At 40.4% G+C, this 24949-nt stretch overlaps 1 protein-coding gene across 2 annotated transcripts in view; it reads right to left on the bottom strand.

Annotated features, from left to right (window-relative positions):
- usp48 (ubiquitin specific peptidase 48) overlaps positions 1–24949 on the bottom strand; it is a 133010-nt gene that overhangs the window by 46275 nt on the left and 61786 nt on the right. For both annotated transcript variants that reach the window (XM_052039261.1, XM_052039262.1), the window contains exons 9-13: positions 16949–17128; positions 14901–15035; positions 9576–9725; positions 7865–8065; positions 4526–4640 (exon numbers count right to left, since the gene is read on the bottom strand). In XM_052039261.1, the coding sequence (XP_051895221.1) occupies positions 4526–4640; positions 7865–8065; positions 9576–9725; positions 14901–15035; positions 16949–17128 (781 nt within the window). The remainder of the gene's footprint in view (positions 1–4525; positions 4641–7864; positions 8066–9575; positions 9726–14900; positions 15036–16948; positions 17129–24949) is intronic.

Raw genomic sequence — 24949 nt, 5'->3', positions numbered from 1 at the left:
AAGCATATTTCAATTCTATAAAAGCCATTTAGACACCACTTAGAATTGCTTAGTCGGTACTGTCAGTGAAAAATCTAAATAATTTAAGTGTTCCTGGCAGATAACCAAGCTGACAGAAACCTCACCTACTGTCCTCCCACAAGTACAAAACTACTAGTGAGTTTATGGATAAAGCTGAAATGGTGATTTGATCTGAGGATCTTCCTGCACCTAAACTCACCTATACAGACAGATCAAAATTAAAAAGTTATGGTACAGTGGAAGAAGAGGTGGCTTACTTAATGCATTGCCCAGGCCTCCTTAAAAGACTTTAGAACTGAGTACAAGAACAAGAATGAGAGAGGATTGCAGCCAAATTAACTGCCTTGCAACTGTTACTTTTCAACAAACTAATAAACATATTATTCCTCACTGGGTAATCTGTGCTTCCTGAGAAAAGTTGAAATCTTATACCCATCCAACGATTTATTCACCTCTTCATAACATTCGACAGATATGACCTCTACCAATTCATGGTTGCTTTCTCTGATTAGCTGAAGGAAATCATTTACTCTTCTTTTCCTGAGGCAGTCCCTCAGGATTGAGGATGACTTGCTTCCACTCTGGTTCTTTAGTTTCTGAGGTGACCAATGAATCCTATGCAGGATCCACAAACACTGCCACAAGTGGTGTACATGGTGCTGGACAGGACAGGTGGATGGTTACGTAGGATGTTATGCACTTCTTATGCTGTTTGCACTTGGTCTCTGCAAGCTCCTGTCGTAGTGACCCAAGGTGCTCGGTGATGCTCAGATGCTCCTTCTCCACTTTGAGTGATTAAGAGCTAAGGATTCCCAAAATTCAGGAAGGGAGTTACAACTTTTCAAGACAATGTTACAAACATCCTTGAAATGTATTCTCTATCCTCATGGAAATATTTTGTCGCAATAAACTTGGAGGCAATTGTTTCAGGAGTCTGGTGTTAGGATGCTATCGATGTGGTTCATCCTTTGGAGCTGCCTTGGATGGATCAAAGCCTTGAGACTGGACTGGGAGAGGATATTGACACAGACTCACTTATCCTGACACTGGATTTGGAGGATTTTACCGAGACAAGCACCTGTGCTTTAGTGTTTTGTGCTCTAGTGTTTTAAGGTACTAACTATAGATTGCCTATGTAATTCACTCTATTCTTAAGCACAGAATCAAGTAATTTCCCAACAGCAGACGCTAGGCTAACTGGTTAATAACTCTGGTCTCAGCTGAAGGTGTTTAGGAGCATTTCTTCATCACTATCATTTTCCTTCTGTTGATTTTAGTGAGTCTACATCACTGATTTAAAAGTTACTTTCCTTGGGATATCCAGCACACTACATCTTCTCCCTCAACTGTACATACTCTCAAAGTAATTATTCCATATATCTACCATTTCTTTCTTTTGATTTAATCTATGTTGCTTTTGACACCGTTTTTCCTAATTGTATATGTTTTTTGAAATTGCTTTTGATATTGCTTGCAAGTTCTTCTCCTACAAGCTTTCTGAATCTATTTTGACACTTTTAATATTGTCTGTACATCTCCAAATCGCCAAGATCTGTGCTAAACTTTGCGATTTTCTGTGCACGTTATTTTACATCTTTCTTTACTTTGAGCTAATTCTGGCAATTTTCTTAAAAAATAGAGGTGGATCACCTGCTCCCTGGAGAGTACAAACTAGTTCAATAATCACAAATTATTTTGTTGCACACCTCCTACTTGTCTTCTGTTGCTAACCTATTAAGAGATTTGTTCAATCACACCAACATCAGGTTTATCTCAATTTAGAGTATTAGTTACTGTTTCATACTTCACTATTTAAAATAAAGAGAAAACAGGAACCCCTTCCCTGGGGTGAAGGAGGCTGAGAGGTGACCTGACAGAGGTATATAAAGTTGTGAGAAGCAGAGATAGGGTAGATAGAATCATTTTCCCCATGGTAGGAGTATCAAAAACCAGAAGGTATAGATTTAAGGTGAGAGGAAGGCATTTTGAATGGACCTGAAAGGTAAGTATTTTTATATACACACAACATGGCTGATATCATGAATGTGCTGCCAGAGGCAGCGGTGGAATCAGATATAATCACTACATTTGAAAGACATTGAGAGAGACAACTTGAATAGGCAAGGCATAGAAGGATTCGCTCCTACTGTGGGTAAATGGGATTAGTGTAGATGGGTAAAACGGAAGGCATGGTGGGCTGAAGGACCCCAATTATGTACTGCATGACTCTATGACTCTAGCATTAAACTCAATCATATTATGATCACAATTAGATAAATAGTTGTGGACTGTAAGATGGGTTAGCTAAATCTGGCTCATTGGTCAAAAGCCTGAGTGCCAGTGAAGTGTCAGTCCAGATTTTGCACTCAACCTTTCAGAGTGGACCTGACCCCACAACCTTTTGACCTTGACACCTCTAAAATAGAATGATCGGTCATTTATCTCATTGTTGTGTGTGGGAGATTGCTGTGTACAATTTAAATCTTGTTTTTCAATACAATTGTAACTATACATCAAAAAATACTCATTGGCAGCCAGGTGCCTCAATGCCTTTTTTAGGATACAGTATACTACATAAACATATTTATTTGCTCTTTGCTTTTGTCAGAGACCTTTAAATTAAAATTGAGCTCTGAATTCTCAAAAGTACCTCACAGGTAAGTGTAGCAGTTATGCATCAATGCTGAACTAGTCAGAAGGATGACAATAATGATAAGCAGCACCTGTGCCTATGTTGTTAGATTTGATTTTTTAAAAAGTTCATCAAAATTTTAATCAAAGTTCTTGTTTGTCAGCATGCAACTGATGCCTGAAAAATGTTAATTGGAAAGGCTTAGAGAAAAGCATTGACAAAATCTTAATTTATGGGCATAGGTTTTTTTAAAATACAAAAACAATGAAAACTGAAGGATAAATTTATCTTTAAACTGTAATCCTTAAAGCCCATTAAATATTTTATCATCAGAAATGCAAAGACAGAAGCTGATTTATGATGGGCAGGCAACCCACACAAAAAGTGCTGGAGGAACCCAGCAGGTCAGGCAGCATCTATGGAGAGAAGATGCTGCCTGACCTGCTGGGTTCCTCCAGCACTTTTTGTATGTTGCTTCAGATTCCAGCATCCCCAGAATCTCTTGTGTTTCCGTTTATGATGGGCAGGGTTGGGGACTGCTCCAACAAAAACAAGTTTTCCACTTGTATGATACCTTTAATGTAACAGAAATTTGCTGAGGCTTTTTACAAGAGAGTTACCAATCAAAATAAAGTAATGGCCCCATGGAATTCAAGGCGAGTGGCAAATTAGATCCAAAATTGGCTTTGTGATGGGAAGCAGGGAGTGATGGTAGAAGTTATTTTTTTGATTGGAAGCCTCTGACCAGTGTCCCAAAACAGTGATTGGTGCTGGGACCCTTGCTGCTTTAACTTTTTGGACCAGTTTTCCATGTGGGAACTTGTCAAAGGCCCTACTTAAGTCCATGTAGACTACATAAAACACACTGCCCTCATCAATACATGCTGTTACCTCTATAGAAAATCCTAAGGTACTCCAAAAACCCTGTAAATTAGCTTATAATGGGCCATTGACTATAAAGCCAAATGACATTAAGTCATAGACGCAATAGAAGTTGTCAAACAAAATAGTTTAAACTACAAGATGTTCTCGTTAACTTTAACTGCAGGAAATGTGATCTTTGCCAAGCAAGGGCAACAGCAAATCATATAGTCTAATCAATCAAACTGACAGTGAGGATAAACCATAAATGCCGACAATGAGGTGCAAATTACCTGAAGAAAGGACTCTGTAAAACTCCAAATCAGCAAAGGTGGCATGGGGCAACAACTAAAAAATATACATTATGATGTTAAGATTTTAAATCAGGCTACTGCCTTGATCTATTTCTCTATTCAAGATTTCCATTATAAGTTGTTCTCTTGTCCTAATTGGTAGAATCAGGAAAGTATGCATTTTCACCATTTCATTCCTCCCACAGCACTATGCGATAGAAAATTCAGAGTCACTAGTGAGGTGAAAGCATGGAAGAAAATCTTCAACTCCTCCCAACTCTACAACCTGTACCAGCTAGAAGGACTAGCACAGAAGGCACATGGCAACACCATCACCTTCAAATTTTCTTCCAAGTCATGCAATACCATTGTGAGTTGGAAAAATATTTGCATTCCTTGATCATTGGATCAAAATCCTGGAACTCCCTACCTAACAGCACTGTGGGAGTGCCTTCATCACAAGGAATGCAGCAGTTCAAGATGGGAGATTCACCACCACCTTCTCAAGGGCAATTAGGCATAGGCATTAAATGTTAGCCTTACAAAGGAATGTTGCCGTTGCTGCATGAAGAAGAAAAATCAGGAATGAAAACCTGCAGTACAATGTCACAAAGCATATCAGTGCATTTAAAAATAATCCAACTCTACCAAAAGCGCAATAAGCAATGGTTTTCAGCAATTAGGAAATAATTGGGATAGTTTCAAAATAAAAAAATACCTGTGTAATGTGATTCTGGTTAGGTTGGAGATAATCTTGTAATCTTCATTTAACTGATTCTTTAATCTAAGTATCCTACATTTCTCCATGACACAATCTCTACATAAAGCAGAAGCTAAGGATAAGAAAAATGTTTGATTAGTTTATGTTATTTACAAATTTCATATTTGATGTTTTTATTTCTTATCAGACTAAGATACAAATGATGATTACAGGCAGATTAACAAAGTTAAATATTTTTCTTAAAAGTTATGTTCTGATACTTTAACAGATGCAGGATTTCACTGGTAAAGAATTGAATACATAGGTTCTGCTACACAAGAGCATCTATTCTTCAATTTTTGCTCTTACTTTAACAACAACAGCATCAATCTCGTCTCCTTCAGATTCATGTTTCTAAAGTGGGACAGGTAATGGAGTGGAGAATTCTCCAATGCTGTGGGCAACAGTCAGATACCATTCATGCTCAATAAATTCATTGGAGCTTAAAACAGATGCCACAAATAAACAAATGCAGTGTCAAAGTTACTGTAGGTAAACAGAAATACATGAGAAATCCTGCTTTTGAAATCATTACAAAGATGAGTTTTACTTAAATTTCATGAAATCACACTTAAAGTTGGGTTGAGGAGTGTTTTGGAGAGAACAAATAGCCAAAGATGATCAAGGAGAGTAAGCTCCTTAAAATACTAGGTACAAAACCAGGAAAGATCTGATACAAGGTCTGCCCTGCTGAGCATTTCCAGCACACTTGGCTTTTATTTTAACTCCGGAAAGTGAGTTGGATGGTCAGGAATTTACTAAAAGGGGGACACAAGGAGCAGGAGATAAGCTCGCAACTGGTAGAGTAGGAATATCGGCAGACAGATGGGGGCTCAAAGCAAAGATGCCAGCACTGTGTAAGCAGGAGGGGAGAAAGGCAGCGTGCAATTGCAAGTGCAGTTTTCAAACACCGAGATGAAATAGAGAGTCTCTTGCATTTGAAGTTCAAGGTTAGAATGACTGAAAGACAGTCAAGGTGTTTTATGTTCTTTTAAAAGTCTGCATTGATGATGCTTAAACCAAAATTGAGTTCTGCTTGTCAAAGCAGAGTTTAAGTTCCAAAACACTGACAGAGTGGCAAACATTCTCAAATATGGCTGAAGGAAATGAAAAAATATAACATGCAGCATCAAAATAGTTTATTTATTCTCCATTTCAGTCATCTTTGTAAATTTCTAATTTTTTATGGACATGTAACCTCCAAGAAATACTTTCTCAGCAACTTTACTCAAAAACATTTGAATCTCAGGGAAAAGACATCTAATCAGTTTATATAATTCTTAAACACTCTCTCCAACTTCATTGTTTGCCTCTCAGCTGGTATTTTAAATTCAGCTGTTTCTACCCCAGCACAACCATCATGAAAGCAGCTCCCCCTCAAGGGCAGAGTTTTAGGAAATTTGGAACAGCACTTAAAATTTTACTGATCTGAAGCATTAACTGGTTCTTTCTCCACAGGAGCTGCCTGCCCCATTGACTATTTCCACATTTTGTTTTATTTCAAATTAACAACATATGCAGTATCTTTCTTTCAAATTTTACCCTGCTTTCAAATTATAGATCATAGTTGTTTTCTGATTGTAAAACACTGCCCTCTACTAACACAGAGATTAGGCCAATTGGTCCAATTTATCACAATTATTTACAGATTACACAGACTTGAAATGCTAAATGCATGCCAATCTAACTTAAAATAGGATTTTGTGCACTTCAACATATTTTTAGTCAATTATATGCAAGCTCTTCCTCTGGCAACAAAGACTTTCATTGGTGTGCAAAGTGTTTCATACCAGCTTAATATGTAAAAAGAGACCGTGTTAAATCTAACGGTTATGAATTCATCTCTACTTAGATCCTATTCTTACGAACAAGAATTCCATTTCATCCAGGAATATGGGTGCATCTGACCCACGCTACTTGTGTTACAAAATGAAGTCAAGTCTTAACTAAGTTCACAACAAACCAAACTGAAGTTAGGATACTGTAGTACCTACTAAGCCTTCTGAATTTAACGGGGCATAATAGTAGCTGAATGTGTTTCATTCTGAAGAATAATATGGAATGCTAAGTTTTCTAGCTGCTGAAATGGTGGTGATTTGGAAAGGGTTGAGTGTGAATTTTATTTTTTTGGAAGGCACTAGGCACCTGGAACGGGCACAGACACACCTAGAGATAATTGTCAATTAGCACGGGATTAGATCATTAAATGTGACAAAAGGATTGCTTTGATTGCCTCAGAGTTTACAGTGCACAGCCTGCGATGATTGGGTTGATTTGAGGGTACTTTACACACACATGCACACACGCTTAACAACTGTTCAAAATAATTCCAGATTAGCACCAATGCCAAATGTACAGAGTAAACAACTATGATAGAGTTGAAATGAATCCAAGATGAATGAATCTCTGAAAAGCAGTGACGCACAATACTTCCATTAGACCCCACTGAATGTATTCTGGCAAATCTGGTTTACTAAGGGATCAGGCTGGAATTCATGAGCACTTTTTAATTTGACAGGACATTAATTCAAATAATGAGCAATAATATTGTGACCAGAATTCTCACAGTACTCAGTGTGGTCTAAACGTTTCTCAATTTCAACCAAGCTGCTCAGCTTAAAATTTTATCCCTCTATAAATGAACACTGTGTTTTGCTTGTTTCAAGAAGGTCCTGATTAAACTTTGGAATTTGCATATCACTCTCTCAAGATTCATATGTTCCATGAACCTATTTATATGCTTATTTCAAAAGATATGTGCCTCCTTATTCTTCCTTCCAAAATGCACCACCTAACACTAACACATGAAAATTAATCTGCCAATCACATACCCATTATTATACTTTTATAATTTCTAACCACTTTTGACTATTAGTTCACTATAGAGAACCCTGAACATATATCCAAGAGACGTTGTATGAAATTAATAAAATAGAATACTTCAGACACTGGGAGACCTGAAATGAAACAAAAAATGCTGGAAATACTCAGTAAATGAGGCAGCATCTGTGAAGAGAGAAAGTTAACGTCACAAGTCTTAAATCGGAATTAGGAACAGCTAAACTAAATTTTAAGACGCAGGGAAAGTTGGGAGATGAGAAAAGGATTGTGTGAATGGGGGAAGTAGAGTAATTATCCAAAATTACAAGAAAAATGCTGGAAAAGCTGAATATCCTAAACTGTGGGGTCCAGAAGGCTATATTATACCCAGCTGAGAGTTAAAGTGTTATTCCTCAAGCTGGTCTAGGAAGCTGAAGCATAGGTCAAAGCAGGATAATTAATGTTTCATCTACTTACCATCTAATCTGGGGCCACCTCCATATCTAGCATAGAAGATGTCAGCTGCTTTCTGAGAAATCCTTTTAACATCACAGATTTTATCAGGAAGAAGTCTGTTATGTGCACATAAGTGGTGAGAATTATCAATTGGCTTTGTTACTGCAGAGTCATCCAGCCATTTTCGTAGCCAATCTACTGGTAGAAATTCATAGTGCTCTCCTAAAACAAACAAAATAGTGCAACTTTAGCACCTGGTTTTCAACAAGCAACACTACCTTGTAAAAAGACATGAAATTAGATATTTTCAATGTTTGAAACAGTTAGCCAACAAATCTCCTGGCTCAGATCTCCAATCAACAGCAAAACTCATATCAGGCTGCTGTTTATCAATTACAGCTTGGCGTTCAACACCATCATCACCTCAGTAATAATCAACAAGCTTCAACACCTGGGCCTCTGTGCCTCCCTCTGCATCTGGATCCTTAACTTCCTTTTCGGGAGACCACAGTCAGTGCGAATCAGTAGTAACACCTCCTCCTAGCTGACAATCAACACAGGTGCACCTCAAGGATGCGTGCTTAGCCCACTGCTCTACTCTTTCTACACATGACTGTGTGGCTAGGCACAGATCAAACAACATCTATAAATTCACCGACGATACCACTGTTGTTGGCAGAATTTCAGATGCCAATGAGGCGGTGTACAGGAGTGAGATAGATTGGCTGGTTGAGTGGTATCGCAACAGCAACCTTGCACTCAATGTCAGCAAGACCAAGGAATTGATTGTGGACTTCAGGAAGGGGAAGTCGGGAGAACACACACCAGTCCTCATTGAGGGGTCAGTAGTGGAAAAGGTGAGCAGCTTTCAAGTTCCTGGGCGTCAACATCTCAGAAGATCGATCTTGGACCCAACATGTTGATGCAATCATGAAGAAGGCATGCCAGTGGCTCTAATTCATTAGGAGTTTGAGGAGATTTAGTATGTCACCAAAGATTCTTGCAGATTTCTACAGATGTACAGTGGAGAGCTTTCTGACTGGTTGCATCACTGCCTGGTATGGAGGCTCCAATATGCAGGATCGAAAGAGGCTACAGAGGGTTGTAGACTCAGCCAGCTCCATCATGGGCACAACCCTCCCCACTATCGAGGACATCTTCAAGAGGCAGTGCCTCAAAAAGGCAGCATCTATCATCAAGGACCCTCACCACCCAGGACATGTCCTCTTCACTTTACTACCATCAGGGAGGAGGTATAGGAGCCTGAAGACCCACACTCAACGATTCAGGAACAGCTTCTTCCCCTCCGCCATCAGATTTCTGAGCAGTCCATGAACCTCGTTATTCCTCTTTTGTACTACTTATTTATTTTTGTAGCTTAATTTTTATGTCTTGCACTGTACTGCTGAGCATAACAACAGATTTCACAACATATATCAGTGGTAATAAACCTGATTCTGATTCAACCCTCACCACCAACTAGGTTCCAACATCCAGTCACACTTCCAAGTTTGACTCCCATCTGTTAGTAAACCTCTATTCCCAGTCAACATCTGCAAAGTCTCCCCTTCCCACCAACCCACTGCTGCAATCTACACTATTATCATCATCGATATAACCTGGGCTGTATTATAGCATACAAATATTACAACATGCTGAAAAGCCTCCTTGAAATGAAATCCTTCACAAAGGTGTACATAGAAAAGAACTTCATCCTTTTAAATTTACATACCTTCCTTAGCTGGTAACATATTAAAGAGCTCTTGCACCTCCTCATGCTTAGCTTTGCCCTTGTCCACACTCTGCTTCCTCATCTCAGCCATTTCCATGCACCATTCTTCAAATTTTTTGTTGTCGCGTTCAACCATTTTCTGTAGATGTGCTGTAAAAAGGGAAGGAAAATCCTTTAGAAAATGGGTAATTTATGGGTTTACTGTTTACAATGAATGGAAATACAATTCCACCATATAACATTAGGAACAGAATTAAGTCTATTTTGTTTTGAATGGACAAGGCATGAATAGCAACGACAACTTGTACTTACATAGAATCTTTAATTTAATAAAACTACCCATATGTGTTTTGTCAAATATGACACAGCCAACTAAAGAAGATTAAAACAAGGGAATCAAGCCAGGAGTGCACTGGAATAGTCACTTGGATGTGAGTTTCAGCAGCACAAGGTGTGGTGGGTAGAGTTGAGAGAGGTGAACAAAGGTCCAAAACTCAGTTTGGAATCAAATTTGACACCAAGGTCATGAAAAGTCTGAATCAGTTTCAGGTAGAGGGTTGGAGCTAGTAGCCAAGGAGGTTTTGACGTAGATTGAAGCAAATGGTGCATCTTCTGAATATTTTGTTGGGATGAAGATTTTTTTTTCATTCAGCGTTGCATGTAAGGCAGGCATCTTAACAATTTAGAGACAGTGAAGAGCTTGCCGGAGGTGATAGTGAGATAGAGCTAGGAGTTATCAGCACACATGTAGAAACCGGTGAAGACACAAGAGACTGCAGATGCTGGAATCTGGAGCAACATACAAAATGCTGGAGGAACTGAGTGGGTCAGGCAGTCAGGCAGCATCTATGGAGGAAAATGGACAACTGACGTTTTCCAGTTGAAAGGTCTTGACCCGAAATGTCGGACTGCCCGTTTCCCTCCACAGACACTGCCTAACCCGCTGAGTTCCTCCAGATTTTTGTGTGTTGCTACAAACTGATGATGTACTTTTGGATATCGCTGTTGAGAAGCATTGCATGGATGAGAAATAGGAGAGGCGTCAGAAATTATGGTGTATGTGTTGGAACAAAAACAATTGCACATATAATTCTTTTACTACAAATGGATAGTTAAGAATGGAATCACACAAGTACAATTCCATCTGGCTGAACGAGGACAGGAGAACGGCGTGGTTAACCAAATCAAAGGCTGCAGGCAGATGGCAAAACAGCTTTCCTGAAAGATGATATTTCACCAGAGTAAAGATCAAAACTGGCTAGCGTGTGGAAAGAGAAAGAAGACAATACCAGTAACCAAACTACTTAGAGAAATCGCCACCAAAAATTACACTCTATCTGGCCAAACACGGGCAGTAGATTACAAGACACAAATGAATGGATAATATTATTCAACATGTATGTCCACTGCAGGAAAACAATACTGTACACTAGGAATACCAAGTTTCCCTCATGCTCAGCATTGTATGGCCAGTTCACCTAGAGACAACAGTACAACTGTAGCAACTCAGGTTGTGGCAAAGCAAACTGATGCTGGGAAAAGCACCAGATTCACCTGGGCTGGCTGGCTTTTTGCATAGAACATTACAGCACATTATAGGCCCTTTGGCCCATGACGTTGTGCCAAAATTTTATCCTGCTCTAATGTCTATGTAATCCTTCCCTCCCACATACCCCTCCGTGTGTCTATCATTCATGTGGCTATCTAAGAATCTCTTAAATATCCCTAATGTATCTGCCCCCACAACCTCTGCCAGCAGTGCATTCCACGCACCCACCACTCTCTGTGTAAAACACGTACCCGACATCCCCCTTGTACCTTACTCCAATCACCTTAAAATTATGCCCCCTCGTGTTAGCCATTTTGGCCCTGGGAAAAAGTCTCTCTCTGTCCACTCGATCTGTGCCTCTTATCATCTTGTGCACCTCTAATCCTCCTTCTCTCCAAGGAGAAAAGCTTGAGCTCACTCAACCTATCCTCATAAGACATGCTTTCCAATCCAGGCAGCTTCCTGGCAAATCTCCTCTGCACCCTCTCTAAAGCTTCCACATCCTTCCTATAATGAGGCAACCAGAACTGAACACAATACTCCAAGTGTGGTCTGACCAGAGTTTTATAGAGCTGCAACATTATCTCGCGGCTCTTGAACTCAATACCCCAACTAACGAAGGCCAACACACCATATGCCTTCTTAACAACCCTATCGACCTGCGCGGCAATCTTGAGGGATCTATGGATGTGGACTCCAAGATCTCTCTGTTTCTCCACTCTGCTAAGAGTCCTGCCATTAACCTTGTATTCTGCCTGGAGGTTGGTGGCCAGTGGTGTTCCGCAGGGATCTGTTCTGGGACCCCTGCTCTTTGTGATTTTCATAAATGACTTGGATGAGGATGTGGAAGGGTGGGTTAGCAAGTCTGCTGATGATACAAAGGTTGGTGGTGTTGTGGATAATGTAGAAGGTTACTGCAGATTACAACAGGATATTAATAGAATGCAGAGCTGGGCTGAGAAGTGGCAGATGGAGTTCAACCCGGATAAGTATGAAGTGATACACTTCGGGAGATCATATTTGAAGACAGAATACAAGGTTAATGGCAGGACTCTTAGCAGTGTGGAGGGACAGAGGGATCTTGGGGTCCACGTCCATAGATCCCTCAAGGTTGCCACGCAGTTGATAGGGTTGTTCAGAAGGTGTATGGAGTGTTGGCCTTCATTAGTCGGGGTATTGTGTTCAAGTTGCAGCTCTATAGAACTCTGGTCAGACCGCACTTGGAGTATTGTGTTCAGTTCTGGTTGCCTTATTATAGAAAGGATGTGGAAGCTTTAGAGAGGGTGCAGAGGAGATTTACCAGGATGCTGGCTGGATTGGAGAGCATGTCTTATGAGGATAGGTTGAGCGAGCTAGGGCTTTTCTCTTTGGAGAGCAGGAGGATGAGAGGTGACTTCATAGAGGTGTACAAGATGATAAGAGGCATAGATCGAGTGGACAGTCAGAGACTTTTTCCCAGTGCAACAATAGCTAACACAAGGGGACATAATTTTAAGGTGTTGGAGGAAGGTATAAGGGGGATGTCAGGGGAAATTTTTTTTTACACAGAGAGTGGTGGGTGTGTGGAACGCACTGCTGGCAGAGGTTGCGGGGACAGATACATTAGGGACATTTAAGAGACTCTTAGATAGCCACATGAATGATACAAAAATAGGGGGCTATGTGGGAGGGAAGGGTTAGGTAGATCTTAGAGCAGGATATAAAATGTTGGCACAACATTGTGGGCCGAAGGGCCTGTACTGTGCTGTAGTGTTCTATGTTTTAAATTCGATCTTCCAAAGTGTATCACTTCACACTTTCGCGGGTTGAACTCCATCTGCCACTTCTCAGCCCAGCTCTGCATTCTATCAATATCCTGTTCACTTCCTAGGGAAGTGCACAGCGGAAATGTGGAGGTTGTTTAGGGAGCACTTGCATGGGTTCTGGATTGAGGCAGGGTAAGGATGGTAGAGTGAAGGAACCATGGTTGACAAGAGACGTAAAACATCTTGTCAAGAGGAAGAAAGAAACTTACCTAAGGTTTAGAAAGCATGGATCAGACAGGGCTCTGGAGAGTTACATGGTAGCCAGGAGGGAGCTTAACAATGGACTTAGGAGCGCTAGAAGGGGGCATAAGAAGGCCTTGGTGAGTTGGATTAAGGAAAACCCCAAGGTGTTCCACACATGTGAAGAATAGGAGGATGACTAGAGTGAGGGTAGGACCAATCAGGGATAAAAGAGGAAATATGTGTCTGGAGTCGGAAGAGGTAGAGGAGGTCCTTAATGAATACTTTGCTTCAGTATTCACCAGTGAGAGAAACCTTAACGGTTGTGAGGATGGTGTATGACAGGCTGATACGCTAGGGCACGTCGATGTGAGGAAAGAGGATGTGCTGAAACTTTTGAAAAATATTAGGATAGATAAGTCATCAGGGTCAGACAGGATATATCCCAGGTTATTATGAGAAACAAGGGGAGAGATCGCTGAGCCTTTGGCAATGATCTCTGCATCCTCACTGGCCACAGGAGTAGTGCCAGATGATTGGAGAGTGGCAAATGTTCTTTTGTTCAAGAGAGGGAGTATAGGGATAACCCTGGGAATTACAGACCAATGAGCCTTACTTCAGTGGTGGGCAAATTACTGGAGAGGCTTCTTAGAGACAGGATTTATGGGCATTTGGAGAAGCATAGGCTGATTAGGAACAGTCACAGCATGGCTTTGTGAGGGGCAGGTCATGCCTCACGAGCCTGATTGAATTCTTTGAAGATGTGACAAAGCACATTCATGAAGGTAGAGCAGTGGATTTTAGTAAGGTCTTTGATAAGGTTCCTCATGGAAGGTTTATTCAGAAAGTCAGGAGGCATGGGATCCAAGAAAACTTGGCTGTGTGGATTCAGAATTGGCTCACCCATAGAAAACAGAGGGTGGTGGTAGAGAGAGTGTATTCTGCCTGCAGGTCGGTGACCAGTGATGTTCCGCAGTGATCTGTTCTGGGACCCCTGCTCTTTATGATTTTTATAAATGACTTGGATGAGGATGTGGAAGGGTGGGTTAGTAAATTTGCTGATGATACAAAAGTTGGTGTTGTTGTGGATAGTGTAGAAGGTTGCTGTAGATTACTTGTCATGGAAATCAGTTTTGCTTTGATTCCAAATTACTTTCCAATATTAGCAGTGTGAACATAAAAGTAAAATCATTGATAACAGATTGTCTTAACAAATTTCAGTTGAATATGAAATTGGTGTATTATTATTGCCACTTGTACCGAGGTACAGTGAAAAACTTGTCTTGCATACCGTTCATACAGATCAATTCATTACATAGTGCATTGAGGTAGCACAAGGTAAAACAAAACAGAATGCAGAGTAAAGTGTCACAGCTACAGAGAAAGTGCAGTGCACGTAGACAATAAAGTGCAATGTCATAACGAGAGAGATTGTGAGGTCAAGAGTCCACTTTATCGTACTAGGGAACCATTCAATAGTCTGATAACAGCTTTTGTATCTTCTGCCTGATGGGAGAGGGGAGGTGAGAGAATGTCCCAGGTAGGCGGGGTCTTTGATTATGCTGGCTGCTTTATTGAGGTCAGCGAGAAGTATAGACAATGGAGGGGAGCTCAGTTTCCGTGTGTGCTGAGCTGTGTCCACAACTCTCTGCAGTTTCAGAATATCTACATTTTCAAACATCTCATAACTGCAGTTTACAGACTTAATGAATTGTCAGACCAGCAATGTCACCAATGTTAAAGTGCATCAAACATACTAATAAAAACATTGACAGACACACAGATACTTACATGGGAGTTGAACAGTTATTTCCTTTTCTTTGCATACTTCCACTTTCCGTCTGTACACCAACATGTAGGCATTCCTTGAACAGTGGACACCTTTAACACATTTAGGTTTTCGTGCCTGTGATTTCGAAGGCTCTGCTACAAAAGAGTAACATTAAACCTCAATGTTTGTACCAACAAAAGAACTGAACTGTAGAAGAAAAGTTACCTTTAATTAACTTTGTTGATTACAGGATTCAAGAGGATAGTATGATCATTTTTAGCTATCATTCTTTACTTCTGTTGCAACAGCAAATATTGAACACAACCCTTCAAAATAGTTTGATTTGAAGACAGCATGATGTGCAATTGATTTGAAGTACAGTTCCAGAGACACCAACCCAAATGCAGATCTGAATATGAGACTTGTAAACATATCACAAACTCTAACAAATCATCTATGTGCTGCCCCAAGGTAATATGGAACACAGAACAATACAGCACAGTACAGGCCCTTTGGCCCACAATGTTGTGCTGACCTATATAAACCTACTTCGTGATCAATCTAACCCTTCCCTCCTACACAGTCCATAACCCTCCATTTTCCTTATATCCGTGTGCCTATCTAAGAGTCTTTTAAATGTTCCTATCTGTTGAAAAGATTTAAGTCCCCCATGTATGCTGATGATATCACTGCACCACCATGCTACTATGTAGTGTTGGATGATCTGTCAGCATCCAATCCAGGACGCATCAAAGTTTATTTCAACATAGCATTGATATGATTGAAGCTCTTGTTCTTGGACCCCAACAAAACTCATATCCTGAAACACCAATCTGATTTCCTTCTCTGAACACTATCAGATGGTTCAGAACTGTGGTGTTCTACACCGAGCTTCAGGCTCCCTATACACCCCAAAAACAGTCACCTTCACAGATTTGTGCAAATGATTTCTGACATGACCCAACCTTGAATGGAAAAGCTAGAAAGCAGGCACTTCACCACTGCAAACTACAGAAAGTGGAAAAGGGCAGCCATTCCATACAGTTCCCACTGTGGAATCATTAGCCAGTGCCATTAGTAAAAGCACACGAACAAGTCAGGGGCAGCAACTGGTAGAGCCGCTCGCCCACAGCTTTAGTGACTCAAATCCAATCCTGATCTCTGGTGCTATACATATGGAGCTTGCACGTACTCCCTGTGACCGTGTGGGTTTCCTCCTACATTCTAAAAACATGCAGATATAGGTTAATTGGCCACTGTAAATTGCTTCTCGTGTGGAGGTGAATCGGGGGGGGGGGGGGGGGGTGGGGGGGGGTAACTGATGGGAACATGGAGAATAAAGTGGGATTAATGTAAAAGGGTGTTTGCTAGTTAGTGGAGACTAGGTGGGCTGAAGGGACTGTTTCTGTGCTGTACATGTCTACGACGAAGTCATCTGTCCTTTCCCTTTGCATGGAATGTGTATAATATGCAAGACTGTGAAGGCAAAAGGGACAGAAAAAAATGATTTTTCTCAATTTACTAACATTGCACCAGAACGGCTGTCAGCAGTGTACTTCTATTTCAACACATATGGTTAATACATCAGTTACTGAGCTTGCAACAGAACAGTTTCTTTGATTTCAACAGACCACACTTGATCAGTAACTGGATTATCCTTTCACACAGCTGGTCCTGCACTGGTATCTGTAAACCAGTACACTAGTTAAATATCACTGACCAAATCAATAACTACTTAACGTGCAAGAGGTTGAGCTTGAGTTGCAGTGGAACATTCTGGACAGCACATGGCGCACTGTGCTAACAAGAATGGTATGGCACGAGCTAGCTATCGTGATCCTCTGCATGCTGAGCTCCCCATCTCAGCCACAGGCACTTGAGTGCACAATTTCAGAGCTGCACTGGAAGAGGCAAAAGAGCAGATTGCCCGACTTACCACCAAGCTAACACAGCGTGCAGCCCTGACAACCACGGACCAAACACGCAGCAAAGAGTACTCTCATTCTACACACAAAAATATTTGTAAAACTTCTGAACGTGGCCCAACATCAAGCCATTGGTTGCTCACCAAGATCTTCCTCTATCCCCAACTGCAGCTTCTTCCCTTCCATTTTCTCAATCTCCTCATCATTAAATTTATACCAGTCGCCGGTCCTGTCATCTCGAACGTGTGCAATGTAATGGCCGGAATATGCACTCACCCCTCTGTGGATCAGCACCGCACTTAGCTCATAAACACAGCCAATATCTAGCAGGGAAGAAAAATGGAAAAAGGCATTTTTTTTCAGTGCACAACACCTCCGTGGTAACAATTCTAACATTAATCACAAGCCTCTTAATTAACAATGCTCCATGGAAAAAGGAATCTACTATTAATTTTTCAAAAAAATATTTATGTTATGACCTTGTATCCAGCCCTTGGTAACAAATGCTATAAAATGTTATTAACAGGAAGTCAAAGAACTGATGTATTTGTCCCACGAGTTTGAAAGAAAATCATGAGGCTGGCATGAACTAATTTTATCTGTGATTCAAGTAATTTGCTTCATAATCACATAGAGTTACAGAAACTTAAAACACAGTTGGCATTCACTCCTTGTGCCCACACTGCCAATAAAAGAGCAACTGGAACTAGTCCCACCTTCTAGCTCTTACTATGTAGCCTTGTAGTTATGGCACATGAAGGGCTTATTCAGATATCTTCTGTAAATATGTTAAAGATTTCAGCTTCAATCACTCTTTCAGGCAGCCAGTTTCTAACCATCAACAGACTGGATAAGAAAATTTTTCACTCACCGCTATTCCCTTTATATAAACACATCTTCCACCATTCATTAACCTTTCTGGGTGGAACAGCCCCTTCCCATTCACCCTATCCAGATACCTCAGTTTCATACACTTTCATTAAATTTCCTCACAACCTTCTCTGTTCTTCAAAAAAAAATCTAACCTGGCTACTATTTTCTCACATCTAAAACCTCCACCCCCTGGGAACATCACAAATCTCCTTTGAACCCTCTCTCGTGCCGTCACATCTTTCCAGTAGCATTCATGGACTGGACTTTCAATAGCTCCATGGTTCAACTCCAACCTTTTAATTCTAGTTAAGAAACTTGAGATTATTCATCTCTGATTCTCATTGACAAATCCTACTCATTGTATCTCAAATCATAATATGGAAGCATTATGTATTATTGATCTAGGCAGGATAATAATACTGCTTTTGGAGTAGTATATGTATCAATAACTTCCAGCATTTTGTTATTAATTGAACTATGTCAAGGCACTTTATTCTAGCTGTTTTTGGACTGCAGAGGATAACAGCATTACTGAGCATCACAGAATTTAAATTCCATTTTTGCCAAGTGCTTATTAGTCAAAAACTGCACCCTTTAAGTCGTACAGTATGAAACAGGCCCTTCAGCCCACCAAGTCCATGTCGATCATCAAGCACCCATTGGCACCAATCCCATTTTATTCTCCTCACATTCCCATCAACTCTCCCCAGATTTTACCACTCATCTACACAACTAACATACCATCTAGCATACCATACCCACACAGTCACAGGGAGAATGTGAAAACTCCACAGAGAATTTAGAATCTAGAGTATTGTTCCAGAGACACAAGTGCAAATCAAGCCACACCAGACAGAGAAATTAAATTCAAGCAATTACATAAATTTGGGGGCCACCACTGTGGCAAAGTGAAAGCTGCTGCCTCACAACTTCAGTGACCCAGATTCAATCCAATGGAGTTTGCACATTCTCCGTGACATGGGCTAGAGGTCTCCAGAAGTCAACAGGGTGTTGCAATTTTTCAAGGAAATTTTGAGCCCACCCTTTCTTTATCCACCTGGTGAGCTCTTCCCACGACAGAGCTCACTGTGTTTCATTAGTGAGACTAGCATTGGACAATTGCACAATGTACCCAGCCTAACACAGACAAATGACAGTAACTAGAACATCAATGCTGGGGACGTTGGCTTGGGAGAGAACACTGATGTTTGTTTCCCTTATACTTCTGGTGAATTTGAAGCATTTTGCGAAGAAAGCATTGGTGGTATTTTTCCAGAGCCTCCAGATACCTGCTGTAAGTAATCCAGATCTCAGATGCATACAAGGAGGGCAAGGCTCATTGCTGCCTGGTAGACCTTGAGTTTTATGCCATGTCCGAGGTCTCAAACTTCAAACATTCTTTTCCTGAATTGATGAAAGGCTGTGGTCCCACAATGAAGATAATGGTAAGTTTCATCATCAGTATCTGCCTTCACCAAGAGCTGCCTTCCATGTTATGGGTTGTGGTCTAGGGTCTCACTGTGCAGTTTACTGTTGGACAGCAATGTGGTGCAGTGGAGACATTGGTCTCATGATGTTGAGTACAAGACCCACCTTCTCATATACTTTAGTGAACAAGTCAATGACTTGAAGTTCAGCCTCTGAATTTGTACGAACACGAAAGTGAAGATCATGCCCACTGTGCCTCTGAATGGATTGAATCCACACTGTGATTCAGGCCATTGAAAGGAGGCTTCTGAAGGCGGCTCTGGTGATCACTTTCCCTGTGACAGACAGCTGGGAGACCCATCTGTAGCTACCACAGTTGCTTGCTGACCACCTTTCTGATTATGGCATCTCTGGGTTCCTCTTCCCAAATGTGGATGATGAGATTGTGGATTTGTGACTAAAGCCTTTTACTGACTAGTTTTAGCATTTCAGCAGGGATACCATCTGCTCTCGGTCTTGTCATTTTTAAGTTGGGATATGGCTATCTCAGCTCCTTGTCAGTCAGGCGTGGCAGCAAGGTTGCAACAAACACATCGCTGTAAAATGGAATCCAGGGCACATCAAGGAAAGAATCTCTTCAAAGTCTTCCTTCCAGTGGGCAATGACTACCTTTCTGACCCTGATGCGTTCGCCCCACTTTCTTTATTCTGTGGGAAGAGGCCTTGGACATTTGGACTGTAAATGGCTTTTATAGCACAGAGGAAACCATGCACATCATAGCTGGCAGCGAGATGCTGAGATTCCTGCGCTCACTCTGTCCACTATCTGCCCGTTACATCACGGGTTTTCTGCTGGACCTATACCTTCAGATGATTGTACATCTGTTTTCTTTCCACTGAATAATGTGAAGCTTCCAATCCATGAATGCCACATGTAAGCAGTTGATTAGTTCCTCTGTCTTATCATTCTCATCTAACCAGTCCAAGTTGTTCTTGGTAGAGAAGCCCAGAGTCCCTTAACAGCTGCTAATTTGGACAGGGCAGCCCATAAACTGTGGACACTCTATGCCTCCTGTAGAGTGGGATTTGACATGTTATCTGTCAGGCACTGTTTTCATGGAGTCTTTGGGAGTTTTAATACTGATCTTCTTGTGGCAATGGTTCTGTTGATGCTGATGTTTTGTGGCTAGGTTGATGGAATAAGAGAACAGGTTAAACTATGGTCAATTCAGAATTCATTAGTGTCCATCATGCACGGGTGACGTGAACATCTTTGCCAGCCTTTGTTCAGACAATGATACAACCTAACAGGTGCCAGTGCCTGAACCAGAGTTGCTGCCATGTCGCCTTGAGCTTGTCACTCTGATGAAACAGGATGTTTGTTACGATAAGTCCATGCTCCAAGCGTTTGTCAAGAGAAGGATCTTGGAGTTAAGTCTTCACATTATTATTTTTACCTAATCACTAGTTCTCCTTCACAACCCTATTTAGCTATAGGGGTGCTCAACATTATAATTTGCATTCTTAATTTATAAAATTTACATGCAACATTTAAAAAAAAAAGAAACCATTTTATGCTTCATGAAAAACCTAACTTTATGGATTATCATAGCTTTTTTTAAACAATTACAATCAAATTGATGATACAAGTTTCAGGTTTAAAGAAGATAATTTTAAACATAAGTAACTTATAGTACAAATGGTACTGCAAATGCAATCATTACTAGTGTGAGTTGCTGATAATATTTTAAAAAGATAATCAAAATCATTTTAATTACTTTTAGATTTGAAGGAATGGAAATATTGCAGGAGAAGCAAATCCAGTTTGATGTTATCCAGAAGTAAACTGATGTTTATTTTCATAACAAAGAAAGATTTTTACAAAAGCTACTGTCTTTCAACATAAAAAGCGTTAACAATTATAAACATACAAAGCAGACCACTTTTTATACAGGAACACTGATTCACAGACAGCACAATTGAGAAAGCATAGTTTTATTTGTATGGCTGTTGCATTATTTGAAAGTTAATGTAAATGAAAAATCTCATCTCCAAATAGTGTAATGCCAAACCTATTGCTAAATGAACTCTTCTCAACTTGTCACTGCCATAAACTTAACCACGATATTGTATTTCCAGGAAGGGGTAAAAACACTTTCAGTAAATACTTCTAGGCTTCAGATTATTTGCTATACACTCAGTTCATAGACATCATTAGTATTTCAACCACACTGAGTCTAGTGTTAAATAACACAAAGTTCTCTTATTTCTGTTGCTTCTCCAAGTAAATTCTTGCAGACACTGATGACCCAGATTACCAAGGAAACCATGCCTGAATTTAACGTGCTTTCATCCAGCCTCAACACACACATAAATTACTTTTACTGCACTTGTGCAGAAAGGCAATCTCATATTTTATTTTTAGTGCTCTACTGTTTTCTGTGATTTCTATCTCACACGCAGATAAAATTACATAAAGAGGTTCCATGAAAGGCTGCTGACTGATGTACTATAGGTTTCTTGGTATGATAGCCATTGAAGCTGCTGACATCTCTTCAGGATGATAATTTAGTGAAGTACCAAGCAAGCAGGTTAAAGCACCAACATATTAATCTACAGGAATTATTTTTGGTAAGTTACAGGCAGTTAAAATATATACAAGTGTGTACACATAAGCAAAAATAGAGCAGAAAAAGAAAATCAGCTCATCAATAGATAAATAAAATATTTTGAAATGTCTGACTAGCTTAGTCAGGGTCTCTCATTTTTTACTCCACCATTGCACAGAAGTAGTCACAAGCAATATTTCATTTTCTCACTTGGTGTTTATTCAAACAAATGACAATCACACAGTGAGAGCCTTATTAGTCCCTCTCATTGGAGAAAATCCATTTGAAAAAAGTTTCTGTTGCTATGGAAACTAAAGTTCTAAGAGTCACAACATTTCATTACCTGCTTTCTGTGTGCTTTTTAATGGTTCCATCCAAAATAAGGAAAGAATGAGGCATTATCCCTTATAAGGACATCTCTGACACTTCAATGCAGGTGACAGTGTAGAACTGGCAAAAACAGCTGTCACTCATTGAACAAGGCTTCACTCTGAACGGGCAGCAGTGAAGGTATGCACAGAATCAGGCCACTTGTGCCAAATGATCCAGGCTAGTGCTTGTACTCCTCATGAGGCTCCTTCATCCTTGCAACATAACACCACCTATTACAGCATTCTGTTCCTTTCTCCTTCAAGCACTTGACTATTCCTCTTAAATATTTCTATTCTATTCACCCAAAAACTTAATGAGTAGCAAGACGATCACTCTCTGGGTGAAGATGTTATTAGATTCTATCTTGGATTTATGATCGGTAAATTTTGGATTCTCCCACGTGGATGCATCTTTACTTCTTTCCTACCAAGCCCCTTCACTCTTTCAAAATCTCAATTAGGGCATTCCTCAATCTTTTCTTTCGGAAGAAAAGGCCAAGAAACCACTTGATTTTTCCTGTATTTCAGTATAAGCCATGTAAATCTTGAAACCAGAATTATGCATGGTATTCTATGCAAGGTCAAAACATTATGTTATTTGAGTTCAGCAATAATTTCGCTGCTTTGACACTTTATGCCTTTAATAACCTGGTTCCAGTTACAGGATTTCATCTCCTAACCAACCCTTCATTTTACACATGTATTAAAAGACTAACGATGCCATAGCGCATCCACAGTGCATATCTAATGGTGATCATTGTTGCCTATTAAATCAAGGAAAAGTGGCAGGAACAAAATCGAGACCTGTGCATGCTGCCTGACTTGCTGAGTGTTTCCAGAATTTTCTGATTTATTTCCTAGCTGTTCCTTTTCACTTGCCACAGCCCATCTCACTTCAGATACCCATGAACTGCAACTTCCCAGAGCAGAAAAATTGTGAAAAAGACGGCATAGTCACGTGACTGCAGTTGCTGCCATCATGGCTCTGGATTATATTATGCAAAGGGACTTCCCGGCACGTCTCTACACTCTACCAATATGATTTCCTTACCAGGTTTGCTGTAACTGAGAAGGGCAGTGGCTCTGAGCTGTGCAAACCTTCTCTCCAGATGAAAATGCACCCCTGCCACTCTGCTGGAGCCCTGGATATTGTTTGATAAACCAGTCAGCTCAACCTGCTGAAATCATCCAGTTTGACATCAGGGCTTTGATGCCAAGAGTTGTTTGAGGCCATTCTCCAAGGTCACCTGCAGTGTACTCAACTGAAATTCAGTAGCCATTCATTATTCCTCATGGGACCACTGGAAGAAGACTTTGTACAAGCACCAGGACCGACAAAGGTACAGGAAACACAAATGCTGAAGGGACTGTTGAAGGTTCATCTGTTTGCTTCTGCATGCCATATGGCAAGATACAATTTATCCATCTGGACTGGAACACTTGTACTGTGGTCATTTTATTTTTACTTTGTTTGCAAGAGGACAACATGTTGGTCAGTGATGGAGGAAAGCTGGGAATGAAAGTGGAATTGGAATTCAGGTTACTGGTATTGCCTTTGAATTGGCAGAGAAAGGGTTGTCCAAACTGCAGCCTCTCTCCCTCCTCCTGCCTCACACCATGCTCTTGCTCCTCAGCTTCTAACTGTACAGCAAGAGCATGTATCTTACAGTACATCTGCCACATGTGTGAGCACAAGCAGATGTTGTAAGCCATGTCATCGGCAGCCGCAGGTCGCGGTGGTGCCTGGATGCCACCTTTTGGTGAGCAGTGGCAAGTGAAGGAGCACTCTGCCCAGAGGACCATGCAGACTAAATGCAGTGCAATTGCTCCTGGGATAGCCAACACTGACCTGCAATGGGAGAGAAGGCAATCCCTTTCGCTGAGGTATGTGGCAAAGTTGATTTGAGGCACAAATAAAGCAAAGTGAGTTCTGACATTCTGTGAAAATCGTACTCCTTGCAAGCCTTCTGCTCAGGTATCCCTGGCAAAAGGGACTGAAATTAAGTCTTTTTGATATTCATTTTTCTGATGTTTGGGCATTGTTGGCATTTACTGTCCATCACTAACTGCCCTCAAGAAATGGTGATGACCCATCTTCTTGAAGAGCACACTGAGAGCTACTTATGGCACATGTGGTGGTTTTTATTAGATAAACACCATATTTCATGCAATGCTCTAGCATTTGCCCCTTATGGTACATTTCTGCCAGTTTCCATCTTCAAGCCATCATTGATTTTATCAATATATCATCGTCACCCACAGACACAGCTCAAATGTTCAGAGAGATTGTTGAAACCATATAATAGTATTATTTCCATAAATATTCTAGGATGAACACAAGCTGATCTAGATGTCTGTAAGTATTCAAACAGTTTGTTCAAACAAAAAGCAATAATTTGTATAATTATTTGCACATTCTGGGTCAGAATGGCAAATAAAACTTAACATGTGGCAATTTTTCCTTCCCAAGTTTTCTTCTAGTAGACTTAAAGGGGATTGAAATGATTATAAACACACCATCTATGACAAGTATATCTAAAAAGAAAATACCATTTGCTGCCTTATAAACATCTTTTGCTATTGCCTACTTACATCTTTTAAAGGTTTTTTTTTACTTACTGTCAATTGACTTAGCATTACTTCCCATCATCATCACATTTCCTTTTAAAATATTTTTGACACCACTTGATCATTTAACAATGTTTATCTGGATGAAGTTCTACCTTTTCTCACAGGGATATTTTTGCCTTCAATGTCGCTTAGAATGATCTGGGAATAAATTCATTTTTGCATTCAATGAATAGTGTAAAATCGGCGAGAATTAAATCAGTGCTGAGCAAATATCTTCATCATCCTCATGTCAG

The sequence above is a fragment of the Pristis pectinata genome, chromosome 26 (genome assembly GCF_009764475.1).
Source record: "Pristis pectinata isolate sPriPec2 chromosome 26, sPriPec2.1.pri, whole genome shotgun sequence".
NCBI classification, from domain to species: Eukaryota; Metazoa; Chordata; class Chondrichthyes; order Rhinopristiformes; family Pristidae; genus Pristis; species Pristis pectinata.
The sequence above is the reverse complement of the archived record's forward strand: the minus strand, read 5'-3'. Positions and strand labels throughout refer to the sequence as shown.